The sequence below is a fragment of the Rhynchophorus ferrugineus genome, unplaced genomic scaffold (assembly GCF_030347505.1).
Source record: "Rhynchophorus ferrugineus isolate W39M unplaced genomic scaffold, kcgeb_rfMv2 rfM4, whole genome shotgun sequence".
In the NCBI taxonomy this organism is placed as follows: domain Eukaryota; kingdom Metazoa; phylum Arthropoda; class Insecta; order Coleoptera; family Curculionidae; genus Rhynchophorus; species Rhynchophorus ferrugineus.
Window position 1 is genome coordinate 54,160,733 of NW_027472583.1, and position 19,034 is coordinate 54,179,766.

General features: G+C 33.9%; 1 protein-coding gene across 3 annotated transcripts in view; it reads right to left on the minus strand.

Moving 5' to 3' along the window:
* The window catches only part of LOC143196263 (uncharacterized), a 66,455-nt gene that overhangs the window by 33,530 nt on the left and 13,891 nt on the right, over nt 1-19,034 (minus strand). For all 3 annotated transcript variants that reach the window (XM_076403924.1, XM_076403925.1, XM_076403923.1), the window contains exon 2: nt 17,773-18,313. In XM_076403924.1, the coding sequence (XP_076260039.1) occupies nt 17,773-17,974 (202 nt within the window). In that variant the 5' untranslated portion in view covers nt 17,975-18,313. The remainder of the gene's footprint in view (nt 1-17,772; nt 18,314-19,034) is intronic.

A 19,034-nucleotide genomic window follows, 5' to 3' on the forward strand; every position in this document is an offset into this window, starting at 1 on the left:
ATTTTTATCTTAATACCCAGAAGATGTATGTGAAAATGATGCCTCCGAAGATTTATATTCGGAAATATAATAATTATATATAATTTTCTAATTCTTGACATCGCTTTTGCACATATATCAATAATTTTCTTCGAGGGGGTGTTCTAGTCCAGAAATTTTTATAAACAGATTTTTTCTACGATATTTTCAAAGCTTACCCCTTCATTAATGTGCCCTTAGAAGGATTTTTGAAAATTTAGATTAATTTCGAATATATAGTTGTTTTAGTAGTGCGGCATCTAAACAACAGCTTCTAATAGTGAAACATTAAAAGCATCTCTCTTAAAATTACTTTTTCAAGACGGTTGACATGGTATCTCAAGTTTTCACCACATTTCAGGTAAAGTAATTTCAGTAAAACTTTTTGAACAACCTAGGGACAGAATCTACATACGTGACCTAATTTTTATCCAATGGGAAATGGAATATTTTCGATGTGATATGTGACGATTTAGAGACTATTTATTGTCCGCCATCGCAAGATTAGATTAGATAAATTCATTCCTGAAGGTTCATAGACCTTCGAAACAATATGGTATTTATTTTGTTAGCCAGCTGTTTCATTGTAGTTTATTCTATTTTGAAGTATGTTTTCGTAATGCGATATATTTATTTCTAGTTTTAATGGTACTGAATTTAAGCCATATTGGTTTTAATTGAAGGTTGTGTTATTTTTATTGGGTACAACAGATTCGTTACAACAGCGCGATAATGTTGTTTTATGGAAAATAGAAATAAATTCTGTAACTTATTTAGGCACCAGAATTATCGGCTCGACTTTCACGTTGCTTCAAGTTTCTGGGAAAAATCAAGATGTTAATACAGAAAATTTATTTTGAATAACATTCGAGCTGCAATCTCGTGGTGATTTTGCAACAAATTGTCGATTAGGTGATTTGTAGTTATCGAAATTTGTGAACAAGACTTTGAAATGATGTCCAGCATGCGTGCTGCTTCATCGGACGTTAAATGTTTCGTAAACTTTGGGTCAGTTATTAGTTTTCGAATATCAGGTCCAACAAATATTCCATCTTTGATTTGTGCGTATGATAGTTTTGCAAACAACTTGGTTAAGTATTAGAAAGTTGATCCTTCGATATTCAGCACTTTGACAAAGTTTAGATAATAAGAGCAAGTTTAATGTTGAGATATGGCTTATTAAAACTTCTGTAATTTTAAATGGTACAGAGAAGATGTTTTGTTGTCCTGTCTCATTACTGTTAGAACTCAGCCACATCTTTCGCACCTAGTGATAATCTACTGAATGGCTGTTCCACAGTTATAAAAAAACAACACTTTAAATATCCAGATTGCATTCTAACCAATAGAATATTAATCTGTGATGAACATATATATATTCATTTTATTGATACTAATTGTATTTGATCTTAGTTAAAATTTGTACGTACTGTTTCGTAGTAATTTTAAAACGTTTGTAATTTTAAATGGTACAGAGAAGATGTTTTGTTGTCCTGTCTCATTACTGTTAGAACTCAGCCACATCTTTCGCACCTAGTGATAATCAACTGAATGGCTGTTCCACAGTTATAAAAAAACAACACTTTAAAAATCCAGATTGCATTCTAACCAATAGAATATTAATCTGTGATGAACATATATATATTCATTTTATTGATACTAATTGTATTTGATCTTAGTTGAAATTTGTACGTACTGTTTCGTAGTAATTTTAAAACGTCTGTAATTTTAAATGGTACAGAGAAGATGTTTTGTTGTCCTGTCTCATTACTGTTAGAACTCAGCCACATCTTTCGCACCTAGTGATAATCAACTGAATGGTTGTTCCACAGTTATTAAAAAAAGCAACACTTTAAAAATCCAGATTCCATTCTAACCAATAGAATATTAATCTGCGATGAACATATATATTAATTTTATTGATATTAATTGTATTTGATCTTAGTTAAAATTTGTACGTACTGTTTCGTAGTAATTTTAAAACGTCCGTAGTTTTAAATGGTACAGAGAAGATGTTTTGTTGTCCTGTCTCATTACCGTTAGAACTCAGTCACATCTTTCGCACCTAGTGATAATCAACTGAATGGCTGTTCCACAGTTATAAAAAAACAACACTTTAAAAATCCAGATTGCATTCTAACCAATAGAATATTAATCTGTGATGAACATATATATTCATTTTATTGATACTAATTGTATTTGAGCTTAGTTAAAATTTGTACGTACTGTTTCGTAGTAATTTTAAAACGTCTGTAATTTTAAATGGTACAGAGAAGATGTTTTGTTGCCCTATCTCATTACTGTTAGAACTCAGCCACATCTTTCGCATCTAGTGATAATCAACTGAATGACTGTTCAACAGTCATAACAAAACAACACTTTAAAATCCAGATTGCATTCTAACCAATAGAATATTAATCTGTGATGAACATATATATTCATTTTATTGATACTAATTGTATTTGATCTTAGTTAAAATTTGTAGATACTGTTTCGTAGTAATTTTAAAACGTCTGTAATTTTAAATGGTACAGAGAGATGTTTTGTTGCCCTATCTCATTACTGTTAGAACTCAGCCACATCTTTCGCATCTAGTGATAATCAACTGAATGACTGTTCAACAGTCATAAAAAACAACACTTTAAAATCCAGATTGCATTCTAACCAATAGAATATTAATCTGTGATGAACATGTATATTTTATTTATACTAATTGTATTTGATCTTAGTAAAAGATCTTCGGCATTATAATGATTAAAAGGGAGGGCAAGTTAACAATGAAATATACATAGCCCAAACAATACAAAAATAATAATATAATTTTGTGATTACCAATAAAATAAATCTAAATTAATATAACTGTTTGGGTTTGGCACCGACTTTACAGAGATCAGCTGGTAGGAGTCAAAATAAAGTTGTAAATAGGTAAATAGGTTTGGGTAGGTATAAATGATAAATTATATATAGTAGAATATAAAATATGTGTAGTAGATAAGTAAATAAGGTTTTCGTTTATTCTTATTTAGTCATTATAACGATTATTATATTATTATCTTTTGTCCAGCATTGTATTATCAATTGAATTTGTAAATTTATCTAATTTTTCTTTTATATCAGCGCATAAATAACACATCAGATGTTTATTGCCGTCAGTGAAATGTTTACACGAACTCAATGAAATGGGTTAATGTATTAATAAACGACTATCGTTATTGGTTAACAATAACGATGAAATCCTGATGAATGCTATGTCGAATATTTAACGATGGTGAATAAAATGTTGTTATTTAAAAAAAAATCCAATGAATGAGACTATTGTCTATTGTATTATAAGGAGTACTATTAACATGAGAAATATATTTTGGAAAAATATCGGTTACTGTAACAATTTGAAGATATAAAGGGGATAATATAAGATGTGGCAAAAGTCCTGATACTATTTTGATTGCGCGCCATCTTGGTTGTGTGACGTTTAGCTCAGATTCACTTTAACCATTATGTTGTCTAGACGTCCAAATTTTGTTATGGATAAATATACGTCACAAAAACGAGCAGAAATAATGACAAGATTTGTTGAAAATAATCGTTCCATTATTGCCACTCAGCGGAAACTGCGTCAAAAATATCATAATTGTCCTGTGCCTCACAAAACCACAATTTATCGTTTACATGCGAATTTTCAACAGTACGGTACGACAGCAAACAGGCTTCATTCTGGAAGAATAACGGACGTCTCGTAACGCTGAAAATTTGGCTTTGGTGTGTGATAGTGTTGCAGAGTCTCCAGAAACAGCAATTCCGAGAAGTGGTTCCCAGCTACATATTTCTGCACGTAGTTTAATGCTAATTTTAAAAACTAATTTGAAAATGTTCCCGTACAAAATTCAATTAGTCTAAAAATTGCTACCGAGAGATCCTGATCAATGAGTTGAGTACCGTAATATAATTCTAAGGCTGCCTGTTGAAATTGAAGATTTTTCGTCTAAATTGATAATCAGCGATGAAGCCCATGTTCTTCTCAGTGAGGATCCTCAATTAATTCATGAAAGATCATTGCATCCGCTAAAAATAACTGTATGGTGTGGTATTCATGCTGGAAACATCAGTGGCTCCTATTTTTTGAAAATGACCAAGTTACTGTTAATACCGAACGGTACCAAGACATGATTCGACATTTTTTTGCTCCTGAAAATCAAGAACAAGGACTAGAAGACATGTGGTTTCAGCAAGATAGGGCCACAGCACACACAGGTCGTTGAACACTTCAATTATTGAATGACTTTTTTCCACGTAGACTAATTTCGCGAAGTGGCGATTTAGCATAGCCAGCCAGATCTCCAGATTTAACAGCACTACACTTTTTAGTGGGGTTTTTAAAACCAAAAGTTTATGTGAAAAAGCCCAAACGATTCGTTGCGAATTTGAAGAAATTCAGCCTCAGATGTTGCAGCATGTCATGAAAAATGCCTTTAAAAGAGCCGAAAGTTGCATAGCAAATCGCGATCACCATTTAGCCGATATAACTTTTCAATCTTAACAAAAAAACAACATGTAAAGACCAAGTAAACTTTTTGTGAAAACAAAACTTACTTATCTTTTCTTTGAGAGAAGTTATAGGCAATCAAAATGGGATTTTTGCCCCATGTTGTATAAAAACCATGCAATATAGTACATCTTGTTGCATGTTGATAACACTGGTTCCGTGTGAATAATGCGATGCGAGTGTGTTACTCAGTTTACATGCCTAGTCTTTGAGGTGCGCTACCAGCTCCAACTCTTATACGATAGACTTTTCGTCCATTCCGTTGTACGTAAATCAACTACGGATGCGTAAGTTTTAAAATCAAAATCTGACAAATTTCGGTACACAAATTTAAATTTTTTCATTCGAAACGATATTAAAAAGGAAAACTACTGTGCCGAAACATTATAACACGAAGTTATAGAAGTTACAGCAAGTTTCGATAAAAATAATAGAAATGTTGTTCTTGCTTAAGAACAGGTAGTAATTGATATGGTTCTGGAAACATAGTATATCATTGTACTAGAAGTAATTCTAAAGTTTATTAAGATTTTTATGTAAATTATAGTGTTATTAATGAGTACTTTTTATATATTTAATATAAGTATTAACTTCTGAATCATTTCGGGTTTCTTTAACCATTTAATGTAGGTAATAAATACGCTAATTTTGTGGCTCAAGAGTTAAAATTAATATTGCAAACAAATGAGTAACAAATATAAAATAGCTTCATAGAATTTTAATTCCTCATTTGTTGATTAATTGTTGGTTTCCCCCGTGGGACATGAGACAAAGTAGAAAGCAGTAGTCATAGAAGGAAAATTAAAGATGAACTATCTGAAGAATAGATTATTTACTTTATAGACCTAAGTTTTGAAGAAATAACAATTAATTTCATGTTTGTAAAAGTATTATTTTAATATACATTTCTAAACTGTGAAAGATACATTACTTAATTGTGTTCGTTATTGTTTAAATATACATGCTAAACCCAAATATCAGTTTCAAACTTGTTTTATTCATATGTTCCCTTTACAATAATGTATTACTTTATTTGATATTTTATACTTATGTTTATAACATAAAATTAAAGAAAGAACATGTATACTTGAAATGTGAAAACACGTTTTATTATCTTATCATCTTTATATTAGTCCCTTTACACTATTGTAAGGGAAACTTGTTGGTTACCTTGATAAGTTTTTCGATCACAGAACGATCACTAATTTGTATGTTATTAGGGGTATCTGCCGCCGAGAAAAATATCGATATATCGATTTAAATATTTTTTGGAATAACTAAGAATAATATCCGTGTTTTATAAAAGATATATCGATATTATAAAAAAAATTAATCTCGGCTCAAAAAGTCTCTCAGACTTCGAAATCATTAGTGTTTGGTTAGCGGGAGTATTTCTACTTAAAACAGCTGAACTGTTTAAAGTTTCTCGAGTGACGGCATGATAAAACATTATAATAGTGGGAGAAACCTAAACTTAATTGACGACGAATATTCAAAAGGGTTGTGACCAGACAAAATAAAACTACTGCGGCCAAAGTCACAAGGAAAGTCAACACTCACTATCGCGACAAAAGAAAACCAGTGCGACAGGAGCTCCACAAAGCTAACGTTCATGGAAGAGCTGCGGTTGTGAAACCCAACGCCAAGCTAATCCGCTAAAGACATTGTGCAACGATCATAAAACCTAGATACTTGATTATCGTTTTCATTATTTTCTATAAACGGCCAGGTTTATCCATGAAAAGCTGCAAATGAAGCCTACTATCAGAAAGGCATTATCATGGTATTTAGTTGATCCTCTTGTTGACATCACTGGCCGGATTACTGCGACTGAATATCTCGACAAGATTAACGATGAAGTTTTTGCTACGACTAGTATATTGCTACCAAACACTGCAATATTCCAAGATGACATACCCATACACACAGCCAAAACGGTTCTTTTGATGCTTATGGTGTTGATTATGTTGCTTCTCAAACCAAAACGGAGTCTTGGTTTGAGAAGTATCCGTATATATAGTATATAAGAACATCCTTCCTAGCCAGTACAATCGCCATAGTTCCAACATTGTTGAACCGTTAGGGAGACTTTTAGAGCAGAGGGTTTATTAGTTTTTAGGGTTTATTAATCATCCATTGTATCTTAATTAATAAATATAGGCACCACTACTTAATAACAGGTCAATTGAAAAGTCCCCGGCCTACCATAGTAAAACATATTTTTTTTGGCAAGATTAGTTTATTTTATTCAACATAATTCCCTTCAAGGGTGATACACTGATTATAGCGACCATCCAACTTTTCGATACCATTTTTGTAGTACGATTTGGTCCTTCGATTCAAAATAGGCCTCAGTTTCGGCGATCACCTCTTCATTCGAAGAAAATTCTTTTGTATTTCATTTTTGTATTCATTCTTTTGAGATCTGAGAATAGGAAATAGTCGCTGAAGGCCAGATCTGGGCAATACGGTGGATGAGGAAGCAATTCGAAGCCCAATTCATAGATTTTTAACATGATCAATGTGTTGGTGAAACAGCACTTTCATTTTCTTCAAATGCGACCGTTAAAATGGCCCTTAAACGTATATGTAATAGTCGCTGTTGATGGTCCTTCCTTTTTCAAGGTAGTTAATGAAAATTATTCCATGCGCATCTCAAAATACAAACGCCATAGTCAGCTGTATTGCGTTTTCCCACCCTTTGGAGCGAGTTCATCGTGTGCAGTCGGAGGACTGTCGATTGGACTTCGGAGTGAAATGATGGAGCCATATTTTATCCATTATCACCTATCGACGCAAAAGCTTGGGTTTATTACGCTTGATCATCTTCAAACACCGCTCCGAATCATCAACTCGCCGTTGTTTTTGGTCAAAAGTGAGCTCGCGCGGCACCCACCATACCCAAATATTTGTGAATGATATGATATACAAGTTCAGTTGATATCTTTAGAGTGTCTGCTATTTCATTCAATTTCAATTTACGGTCATCCAAAATTATTTTGTGGATTTTTTAAAAGTTTTTGTCGGTATCAACCTCATTTGGGCGTCCTCTGCGTTCATCGTCTTCGTTGCTCATTTCACTACGTTTAAACTTAGCATAACAATCCTTGATGGTTGATTTTCCTGTGACAGTGTCCGGAAAAACTCGGCATCAAGCCAAGTTTTTGCTTCAATAGAATTTTTCCCCCAAAATGCTATAATTCACAAACTAATGATCCGACAGCCGTCAAATTTATACACGCATCTTTTGAGAGCTGGAATTTGAGGATTGATTTGATTGAGTTTGAGGGTTGGGTTGGGATGGATTTAATTCTAGTAGCGCCATCTATGTTTCAGGCTGGGGACTTTTCAATTGATCTGTTATTTTGATATTTAGCCGAGTGTTAGTCACCGTTTGAGAATCGTAAAGAATTCCCTATTCCAGTTTGTTTATATTAAAATATTATTTGATTATTTAATAACAACTGATGGGCCAGAGTACCAACAGAAGATCTTAATCAGATAGAATATACGAGGAGAATAAGAATGATACTAAATAACCGCAAAACTGAATTGAGGATGTAAACAGGAGAAAGAAATGAATGTCAGAATTGAAAAAACTATTTTGTACAGTATCTATCTAGTAAGGATGAAAGTAAGATATAAGTAGTTGAAGAGTTAGAACTACGGCCGAAGCAAGGAGACCAGACAGAAAAAAATGAACGGAATTTGTATATGAAGCAAAAGATGATAGATGGTACAAAAGGTGTTTCATTAGACTGTAATGCTTATAAAAAGCTTAGAATAAAATAATAATATATTTAATAGCTAAAATAAAATAAATGAAAACAGTGAAAATACACTGTTGTCTATATGAGCTTGTTATCTAGTAGTGATTAGATATCTTATAAATAACATATGTTGACTAAATATATTGGATAAGTGCGGTAAACGTTAGTCGGTTTTGTGGGAGAGCAAGAAGAAAGAAATTAAATCTACGTCATTATTTATAGCTACAGATTAGATTAATTGTTCAAATAAATTGGTACATTTAAAAATATTAGTAATTAATCTTTCTTCGAATAATATGGGGAACACAATTTATGAATCATAAAATAAAAAATATATTGTGGTCTTTAGAAAAGTAGTACTTTTTGGGTACATATTATCTTCTTTATTTGTTTACACTAATATGAATAAGTTATGATATGCGTAGGGTTTAAAAGTAAAAATTCTTTATCGAAATGCCATTATTGGTCTGGCAGAATAGGAAATACTGCAGGCTCACTTTTATTTTTATATGAACACCCGTATACAGAGTTGAGCAAAATACACGATTTGTTTTAATTAAAATACAAATAACAAACGTTTATGGCACATGTATTTCAAATACGAAATACCAAATATATGTATTTGAAATATAAAATACAAATTAAAATATTTCAACTACTTTTAATTATTAGACTTGACTTCTTGCCAAATACTTCTTAACTTGAATGTTATAATTTTGAAATACATAATCGGAAGTTCTTTCTACAATAATACTTTCAAAAATAAACTCATCCTATATATTTACGTGTAATTTTGTGTAATAAAGAAAATGCGTTTTTTAGCTCAAAATTGACTTTATCCATCAACGTAATGTCCACGAAGAGGCATACAAGCATTCCAGCGCTACTCTTATATTGAAAAGTTAATCAAGGATCGGTATGCTAAGTTTAGACGTAGTGAAATGAGTACCGAAGACGGTGAACGCAGTGGAGGCCCAAAAGAGGTTGTTACCGACGAAAACAATACAAAATCCACAAAATGATTTTGAATGACCGTAAATTGAAATTGAACGAAATAGCAGACACTCTAAAATTATTAACTGAACGTGTACATCATGTCATTCACGAATATTTGGATATGAGAAAGCTCTGTGCCGCGCGAGCTCATTTTTGACCAAAAACAACGACGAGTTGATGAGCATAATACACCCAAGTTTTTGCATCGATAGGTGATAATGGATGAAACATGGCTCCATCATTTCACTCCAAAATCCAATCGACAGTCATCCGAGTGGAAAGCACACGATGAACACGCTCCAAAGAGTTAGAAAACGCAACAGTCGGCTGGTAAGGTTGTAGCGTCTGTATTTTGATATGCGCATGGAAAAATTTTCATTGACTATCCATTCATTGACTACTACAAATGCTCATGCAAGATAAAACCAACACGTCCTTTTGATATCTTTACGATATTAGCCAATACACGCAACGATTTTATGGATTCATCTGTGTCTTTACGACCAATTTTGAAGACAGCAAACGAACGTTTTATTGTTGTTTCTGATGGAGCGGAGTTTTGATAACATTTTTCAAGTCATTTCTACGTTTGAACGGATTTTTTTTCTATTAAGAAGCAGTGTAAAATTTGTTTTTGATCCATTGTTTTGAAAATAACAAAAGTAGTGTCACTCTTAACACAAATAACTCACAAACTTATAAGTAGAATATCATAATTTTTTTTTCATTTTCTAGATTGACGAGCTAGAGCCAAATGTTCTTGGGCTGATGTCGCTTCAGGTTCGGGATATGTTTGTTTTGCTGGCGACAGAGACCCTGGGTTACGACTGGGACTGCCGTAGTTTGTTTACTACCGGGGTTTGTGGACGGGTAGGGATTTTATTAAGATGTTATCGTGTGCTAAGGTTCCTATGGAGAACCTCACACTGAGCATGTTTATGAAATTTTTCACAAACGGGATGCCTGATTTGAGGTGTGTGTTGACGTTCGTCATAAACCATGGGGCACTGAGTAACGCACGGACTTTTTTGGATTGGAACACTTGGAGCAGTTCATGTTGTCTCTCCGAGATATACCTGTACCACACCTGTGCATTGAGACAGATTGGACGGACTAGCATTTTATACAGAGTCACTTTTTCTGGGATTGGGAGTTTGCTTTTTCTGCAGAGTAGAGGAAATAATAGGCTGTTCACGCCATTTCCTTTGCAAATGGGGTGCTGGATTTGGGCAGACCATTGAAATCTGCGGTCGAACTGGAGACCGAGGTATGAGACTTAGTTCTGGAGCCAAGGAATAGGGACTTTAGAGGATTTAGAGGCGATAGGCGCGAAACTCCTTCTTGCGGTGGAACAGAATAGCCTGAGTTTTGCTCGGGTTAATCTGAAGCCGCCAGAATTTGTTGAACGCTATCGCTTGGACAGTAACCGGTTGTGAAGAAAGCGGTACCATCTGCATAAAATGCTGTGTGGGAAAGTTTGTAGAGCGGGAAATCAGCCATATAGAGGTTGAATAGGGCTAGGGCTAATGGAGCGCCTTGCGGGACTCCTGCGGAGATTTGTTTACGAGACTGCATCACCGATCCTCACCTGAAACAACCTACCATCCAAGTATGAATCTATCAGGGATATTAGGTCATTCGGTAGACCTGATTTTTTAGCTTTAAATATTAGGCCGTGGTGCCATACTTGGTCGAGAGCTTTGGAGACATCTAAGAATATGACTCCGGTTTTTCGACCTTTTATCATAGCCTGGTGGATAGTTGCTGCGACGCGGGCAGCTTGATGAAGGCATGAATGTTTAGCACGGAAACCGAATTGTTCGTTCGGGATTATGTGATGTGCGTCTGTGACATCGTTTAAGGGGTTTAATATCGCCTTTTCGGTAGGTTTGGAAAATTTCGGTAGGTTGAACTAATCAGGCTAATAGGCCTGTAGTCAGAAGGGTTAGACTTGGCATTTTTTTAGGAATATCAGCGACGAGCGCATGTTTCCAGGATTTTGGGAAATGCTTTAACCTCAGGATGGAGTTGATAATGTTGGCAAGTTCAGATATTTGCTTGCTGGGCCTCGAGCTTTTTTGGAGGACAGACGTTTTATGGAGAGCTAAAGGTCTATGGGAGAGACTAGGCTCTTCAGAAGATGAACTGACTGGAAATCTTTCCTCTTTAGAGACGGGATAGTGTCGTTTATGATGGATAATGTCTGTTGGGATGGTCCCAGAGATGGATTGCATTTCATTTGATTTTCGAACGCGTTTGCGAGAAGCTCGGCTGGATTTGTGAGGGCGATATCCGTAGAGGAATCAGCCTTCAGAGGGGGAATTGTGTTCGAATTTTTCCCCATTACGCTTTTGGCGGCGCGCCAGGAGTCATCTGGGGAAGAGAGATTGCCCAGCTTTTGAAGAAATGATTCCCATTTCTTCTCATTCCAAGCTCTAACTCTGTTCCTGAGTTCTCTGATTTCGTGCTGCGCAGTGCGGTTATCCTCTGCGTCCAGTGAGGCACGAGCTCTTCTCGCTAATCGGTTCCTGTGCCTGATTAGCTCTTTTAATTCTCTAGGGAGGTTAAATTAAAACGGTTCAGGGCTACTTGTTTTAGTTTCTCTGTCTGCGGCTGTCTTAATATCTAGAGTGAGTTTCGTTACTGCATTTTCTAGATCGTCTGAAGAATTGATACTTGGGATAAGACCCGTCCGCTGAAGCTCGAGTTGAAACAGACTCCAGACGGTGGTTTTCATGGGTTTAGGGCAATATCATAAAATTTTAACAGCTTTCATCTGAAGGTTCGTAGCAGCTGAAAAAGCTGTGAATACAATAATACTAGCGCCATCTATGTGTTAGGCCCAGGATTTTTCAGCAAGTGTTAGAAGTACCAATAAGGACTGCTAAGAAAAAACTTGTGAAAAATCGGTATAAATCGGTATCGCTGGAAATAAAATAAAACCAACAATTGGTATATGATGGAGTAATATCTTAAATTCAAATGAAACCAAAGTACTGTATGTTGAAATTTCAGCGTTCTATGATTAGAGTCTGTATACATGGAAGAACTTTAATATCAAATGTTAGAATCATCAGATTAAATAGTTAGGTTGGGCTATTGTTTACATTGATACACGCACATTTCTATTAAAACAATTCAATAAACGAATTGAAACATGTGGATGATACATAAGGATGATGATTGAAAAGTAAATATTAGCTAAAAGTCGGTTGAGTACCATTTATGAGAAGCCGGATATGGAATATTTGATGGCCACGTGACTTGACTATAAACAATCGGAGGTGTATGCCATATACGTGATGCGATGAAACCGTAATATATTCATGGAATATAAACCACATAAGAGTGAAATTAAGCAGACGCAGTAATAATCACGTTTAAACTTCTCGGAAGTACCGCAGTGCGGCTACAAGTATAAGAGCGAAAAACGGCAGGTTCTGCCTTTTATTTACAGTTAATTGTAGATTAATATTATAAGTTAGACATTATTCTAAATGAAATTATAACGACTAGTGATGTTTTTATCAAAAGACCAATAAGATTGTTTTGTTACAGTGCTAATTAATCTTTAAGCTGATTCTTTGATTTAACTTTTCGATTTGCGATAATAATAATATAATAGTAATTATCTCATATGTTTCAATAACATACATTTTTAATCTTTTAATTGTCTGATGCAAAATTTTCTAGATACAATTTTAAAAATAATGATAAGGTGCATAAACATATTTTTGGGTTAAACAAATAACCAGAATATTAACAGACACATAAGGATGTAAAAAGATAGAACTTTGTATTTCTTATCTAAATTTATAGCACTAAAGAAATGTGAAAAGGGCATTATAGACCTTTTTTTTCAGGAAATATTGTGCATTTAATTGTGCAATTAAACTCCAACTGTAGTTATATTTAATTGCTTATAAATAGATATTTACAATTAGCATTTTATAATTTAGCATACTTACAAATGTCTTTATAACAAAATTTTATGGAGGCAAAATTTTTGTATTAACCAATTTTGATTTTTTGTACATTAGTTAATTAAACTTATTATGGTATTATTGATTATTAATATAGCTACAATATAATACTTAAGTGGTTTTATCTAGGAGTTAAGTAGTTTTCATTTTGGAGTGGAAGACTATATCAAATGTAGAAATACAATACTTTAACAAATTCAACAATTTACTGCTAATTTCAATAATAAATATTTCATTACAACTATTTCAAATAAAATAATACTTAATTTGTGTTTGTTCACCTATCTATTACCTTCATGAGGTAAAAACTAAGTATATCCTCATTTTAATTATTGGAAATAAAATATACTCTTGATACTGCTGAATTTATGCCATCTGGTAAACAGGAACAGAAATTTTAACACCAAAAAGACCAAGAAGCAAGTGCGATTATAATACCAAATTTTATATCAGCAAGTGCCAGTATATTTTTAATAGTAGTATAAGTTAACAGTTGAAAGTTTTCGTATACATTTTTAAGATGCATTTTTATATGAAACGTACAAATGGAAATGTCCAATCATGGATTTTATTTACATATCTTTGTATTTATTATCATAAAAATAGAAAATTTGTATATTCCCATTTAAAATGACTACTGCGATAATGAACTTTTTGCTGGCAACTTTTTAAAATTTAGCGTTAAATTGGTGGGAGCAAGCGTTAATTTCGAGCCAAACTTGATTGCAGTTTTATACATGGATGATGAACAGGTCAATTGAAAAGTCCCCGGCCTGACACATAGATAGTAAATACTAACACTCAAAAGATGCGTGTATAAATTTGACAGCTGTCGGATCATTAGTTTGTGAATTATAGCATTTTGAGTGAAGTAACTTTTGTTATTGTGAAAAAAAAGGATAAAAAGGAATTTCGCGTGTTGATAAAATATTGCTTTTTGAAGGTAAAAAATACAGTTGAAGTAGAAATTTGATGCCGAGTTTTCGGACACTGCCCCAGGCAAATCAACTATCAAGGAATGGTATGCTAAGTTCAGACTGAAAGGTAAAATGACTACCGAAGACGGTCAACGCAGTGGACACTCAATAGAGGTTGTTACCGACGAAAACATTTAAAAAATCCATAAAATGGTTTTGTATGACCGTAAATTGAAATGGAATGCAATAGCAGACACTCTAAAGATATCTTTTGAACGTGTACATCATATAATTCACGAATATTTGGGTATGAGAAAGCTCTGTGCAAAGTGGGTGCCGGGCGAGCTCACTTTTGTCCAAAAATATCAACGAGTTGATGATTCGGAGCTGGGTTTGAAGATGATCAAGTGTAATAAACCAGAGTTTTTGCTTCGATATGTGACAATGGATGAAACATGGCTCCATCATTTCACTCCCAAGTCCAATCGACAATCATCCGAGTGGACTGCACACGATGAACCCGTTGCAAAGCATGGGAAAACGCAACAATCGGTTGGCAAGGTTATGGGGTCTGTATTTTAGGATGCGCATGGAATAATTTTCATTGACTACCTTGAAAAAGGAACCATCAACAGCGACTATTACATAGCCTTATCGGACCGTTTGAAAGACGACATCGCCAAAAAACTGCCGCATTTTAAGAAAAAGAAAGTGCTGCTTCACCAAGACAAAGCATAGTGTCACAACTCAGTGAAAACGATGGCAAAAAATCCATGAATTGGGCTTCGAATCGCTTCCTCGTCCACCGTATTTTCCAGATATGGCCTCCAGCGACTACTTGCTGATCTCAGATCTCAAAAGAATGCTCGTTGGGAAGAAATTTTCGTCAAATGAAGAGATGATCGTCGAAACTAAGGCCTATTTTGAAGCAAAGGACAAATAGTACTACAAAAATGGTATCGAAAAGTTGGAGGGTCGCTATAATCAGTGGAATCAGAAGGAAATTACGTTGAATAAAAAAAAATTTGCCCAAATATGAGTTTTACTGTGGTAGGTCGGGGACTTTTCAATTGACCTGTTATTCTGCAGCCAGATTGAATAATTAAAAACTGTCGATGATTTGAAATTAGTGTTAAAAAGGATAATACTAATGGTAAATAGAAATTACAGTAGCATTCGAATTGCAGTGTTACTCGGAAGTACGGAACCCGTTGTTAGTATACAAATACACGTAAAACTACTTCATTTTATTATATAATTATTATATCACTATCTTCATTATACTGGCGATTTTTCAAAATGTTCACAAAATGTGACTGAACTCCCATTCATCTTTTGTGCCAATTACTTCCAAATAATTGCGATAATGTACAGAATTTTTTACATTATAGTTTTATACTTCCTTAAGTAATTTATATTTCCTTGCTGACACGTTTGTGCCATGCAATGAAAGAAAAAAATATTAATTTTTTGACTATTGATAAAGAAAACTTCCAAATAATTGTGATAATGTGCCGAATTTTTTACATTATAGTTTTGTACTTCCTTAAATAATTTATATTTCTATTATTTTGTTTTTGTTAAAAAGTCAATATTTTAATGTTACTGTTGTAAATATTTGTATATGGTTGGAGCTTTATACAAGAAAGTAAAATGAAAAACTATTTGATTTTCCCTATCTCTTAATCTAATTTTTGCAACATATTGTTCACTAGCGACCCGCTCCGGCTTCGCACGGGTGCAATGCTGATACTAAATTAAATACACTACAGAAAAAATAAACGTTGTATATAAAAACATAGCGGCCCGCTCCGACTTTGCACGGGAATAATATATATATGCCTATGTCACTCAATGAAAACATGATTAAAACCGATCCAGTATTTTTGGTTCATTCATTACTGCCCTTGGCCTGCACGCATTAAATTTGGAGTAAAACAATTCCTCTTCCCCTATACTTACTATGAAGATTTCCTGCTATCTTTGGAATATCTAAATTCATACAATTTTTATTACATTACACATTTTTAAACGCAAATTTTAAATTTGTAATATCTCCGAAAATATTTGTTTAATTTACATGCTGTAAGGAACCATATTGATCTATATTAATTGCACACTGTATTTAAGGTACTTAATTCGATAAGGATTAATGCCGTATTGCTTAAAATAGCTTCGTAAATAAGCCATTTTCTCACGTAAAAAGTAAACAATAAAAATGGTTAATGTGGGTTATCCCTAAAAGATAAACATATACCATCGCGGACTTTTTTGTAGACCTTTTTATGGTGTACAATACTGTAGTACATTAATTTGATCTAACTCGTAGGGTTAGGCAGCGTTTTTGCTAATTGCTAAATAAGCCTAAAAAATAGGTTAATTTACGACATCACGTTAGAAACCTCTAAAATTAGCAATGTTGCCTTAGTATATTATGCATGTTTTATACATATAAACCTTCCTCTTGAATCACTCTATCTACTGAAAAAAACCGCATCAAAATCCGTTGCGTAGTTTTAAAGATTTAAGCGCACATAGGGATATAGGGACAGAAAAGGCGACTTTGTTTTATACTATGTAGTGATAACGTATGTTCCTATTTCGCATATTTTGCAGAAAAAAAAGAAAAAATATATTCCATTCAAGATTTAATACAGGAAAAAAGAGATATGTCTGAGATGATATGCCATTAATAAACAAATAGATGCAAAAAGAGAGATGGTTCTTACACGACTATTTGAAAATGGAAGAAGATTCTATACCCACAAGGTCTAGGAACTCGTCAATATAATATAGTAACAAAACTTACAGGACCTTAAGTTGCAGCGCGAGAGGTTAGTAGCTCTAGATAATCTTGGTTACTGTTTGTGGGTACAGAAATGTCACAGCGCATAACTGACTTGCACAAATATAAAAATAATATCAATACAAGTAAACTATGAAAGATAACAGTACTGCGGTCTTACAAATGTGATTGAATTGAGAGCCTTATTTGGTGTTTCATACATACTTGTGTCAGGTGGATTTATGAATCATTTCTCAAGAAAGATGTATACAGATAGTAATAGAACAAACTAAGGAAACACTGTACCGAAAGCAACAAGAACTATATATAGGTAAATATGCTATCTGTTGAAAGTAAAATATATTACTTGGATATACAATTATTAATAAAGTGGATTAGGCTTCCAGACACACCTAGAATTCTAACTGATAGGTGGTATGGAAAAGAGTTAAATGTAAATATATTCAAACACAGCCCTAACGACCCGAATTACGGGTTAAATTGGGTTACGAGATTCTGAATATTGCTGTGGTTAAAAAATAGTAAGTGGTAAGGCATAACAATCGTGATATTGTTTTGTTGTTTTCCTAATTCTTAATATAACATCAGTTATACAAATGTATGCAAGAATTCTTTGTATCCAAAAAGAAATACTTTGAAGTTTAATTTCAAAAGTATATTTTTATCGCGGTTATGAAGCCAAAATATTTTTTATCTTATCACAAGACAAACAGCGATATTTTTATTAGTATTAACTTACTGGGTTTGGCCAGTTCCTCTGTATGGGAATTGTTCAGTGGATAAACCCATCCAACGGCTTTGTAGCGCTCCAGCTCTTCTGCTATACAACTAGGTTGTACCTGATGCTTCTCCCTTTTCAGTATATACATGAGGTTGGTCGAACCACTCACGAAGAGCGTCAGTACGTGCAAGCACACCACAACAAACACCACGCGGCTCATTATTAAGATGGTACCGAACAAGATATCAGCAATGTCCGATCTTATGTATCAACAATCGGCCGATTGTTCATAACCGCATACCCGTCTCCGATCCTACTCGCGACTGTTCCACGCGAGATCAAACGCTAGACGCAATTGTATTACGACGAGAGCATTTTCTCACTGAACAACGAACGCGTCGACCAAGAACACTAACACTAATAAAAAAATCGTTGGCGGGCGTTGGCGATTGAACACATTTCAAATAAACCTTCAACTATCTCACCGAAATGGACGCAGCGCATGACAGCATCGGTTATTTTTAGCGGGGGGACCATTTGTTGTTATGCTGTAATGAATCTGAAAAACAAATAACGTAAAACGTTATCGGAAATACGATGTGTATATGCCAAAACTAACGTAAAGGTATGTTAGGACGATAATTTTGTTTTAGTCAATACCGGGTGATAATTAGTAAAACAATTCATTCAGTCGGTTTAAAGGTGATAGAAATCAATGGTTACTTTACAGTTAATTATTTGTTTATATTTTGATTAATTTCCATAATGTTTTTAATGCGATTCCCACTGTAAGATTAAATTTTTAATTGTTTTTTTAATTATAATGCATGCATAATAGAATATTGATTTATAATTATTCCTGGTGTACCGGAAAGCCATTACCGGTTTTTCTAACAGATGTCGCTTGCCTTAAGTTTGCAATATTTTGATTTCACATATATACCATTTTATTTTACTGATATTAAGTGTCAAAGTTACACACATAGAGATTAGATAGAAATGTTTCGCGACGTCCAACATCTAGATGGCGCTACTTTTAACTTATTACTTGCTTAAATCGCTACGCTATAAGCCGCGATGGGATCTGATTGGATCACTTAGTTTCTGTGGAACGTTTGTTGTTTATTTATTTTGAGCGCCATTTTCAGTATTGCTGACATAAGCAATAGTGCGTTTAGAGATGAAATTATTGGTTCATTCGTATATATAAGTCGTTGGTACAAAAAGTAAATTGAATTATCGATCTAAGAAGTGTTGTGTACCCAGATTATGATCGTTAC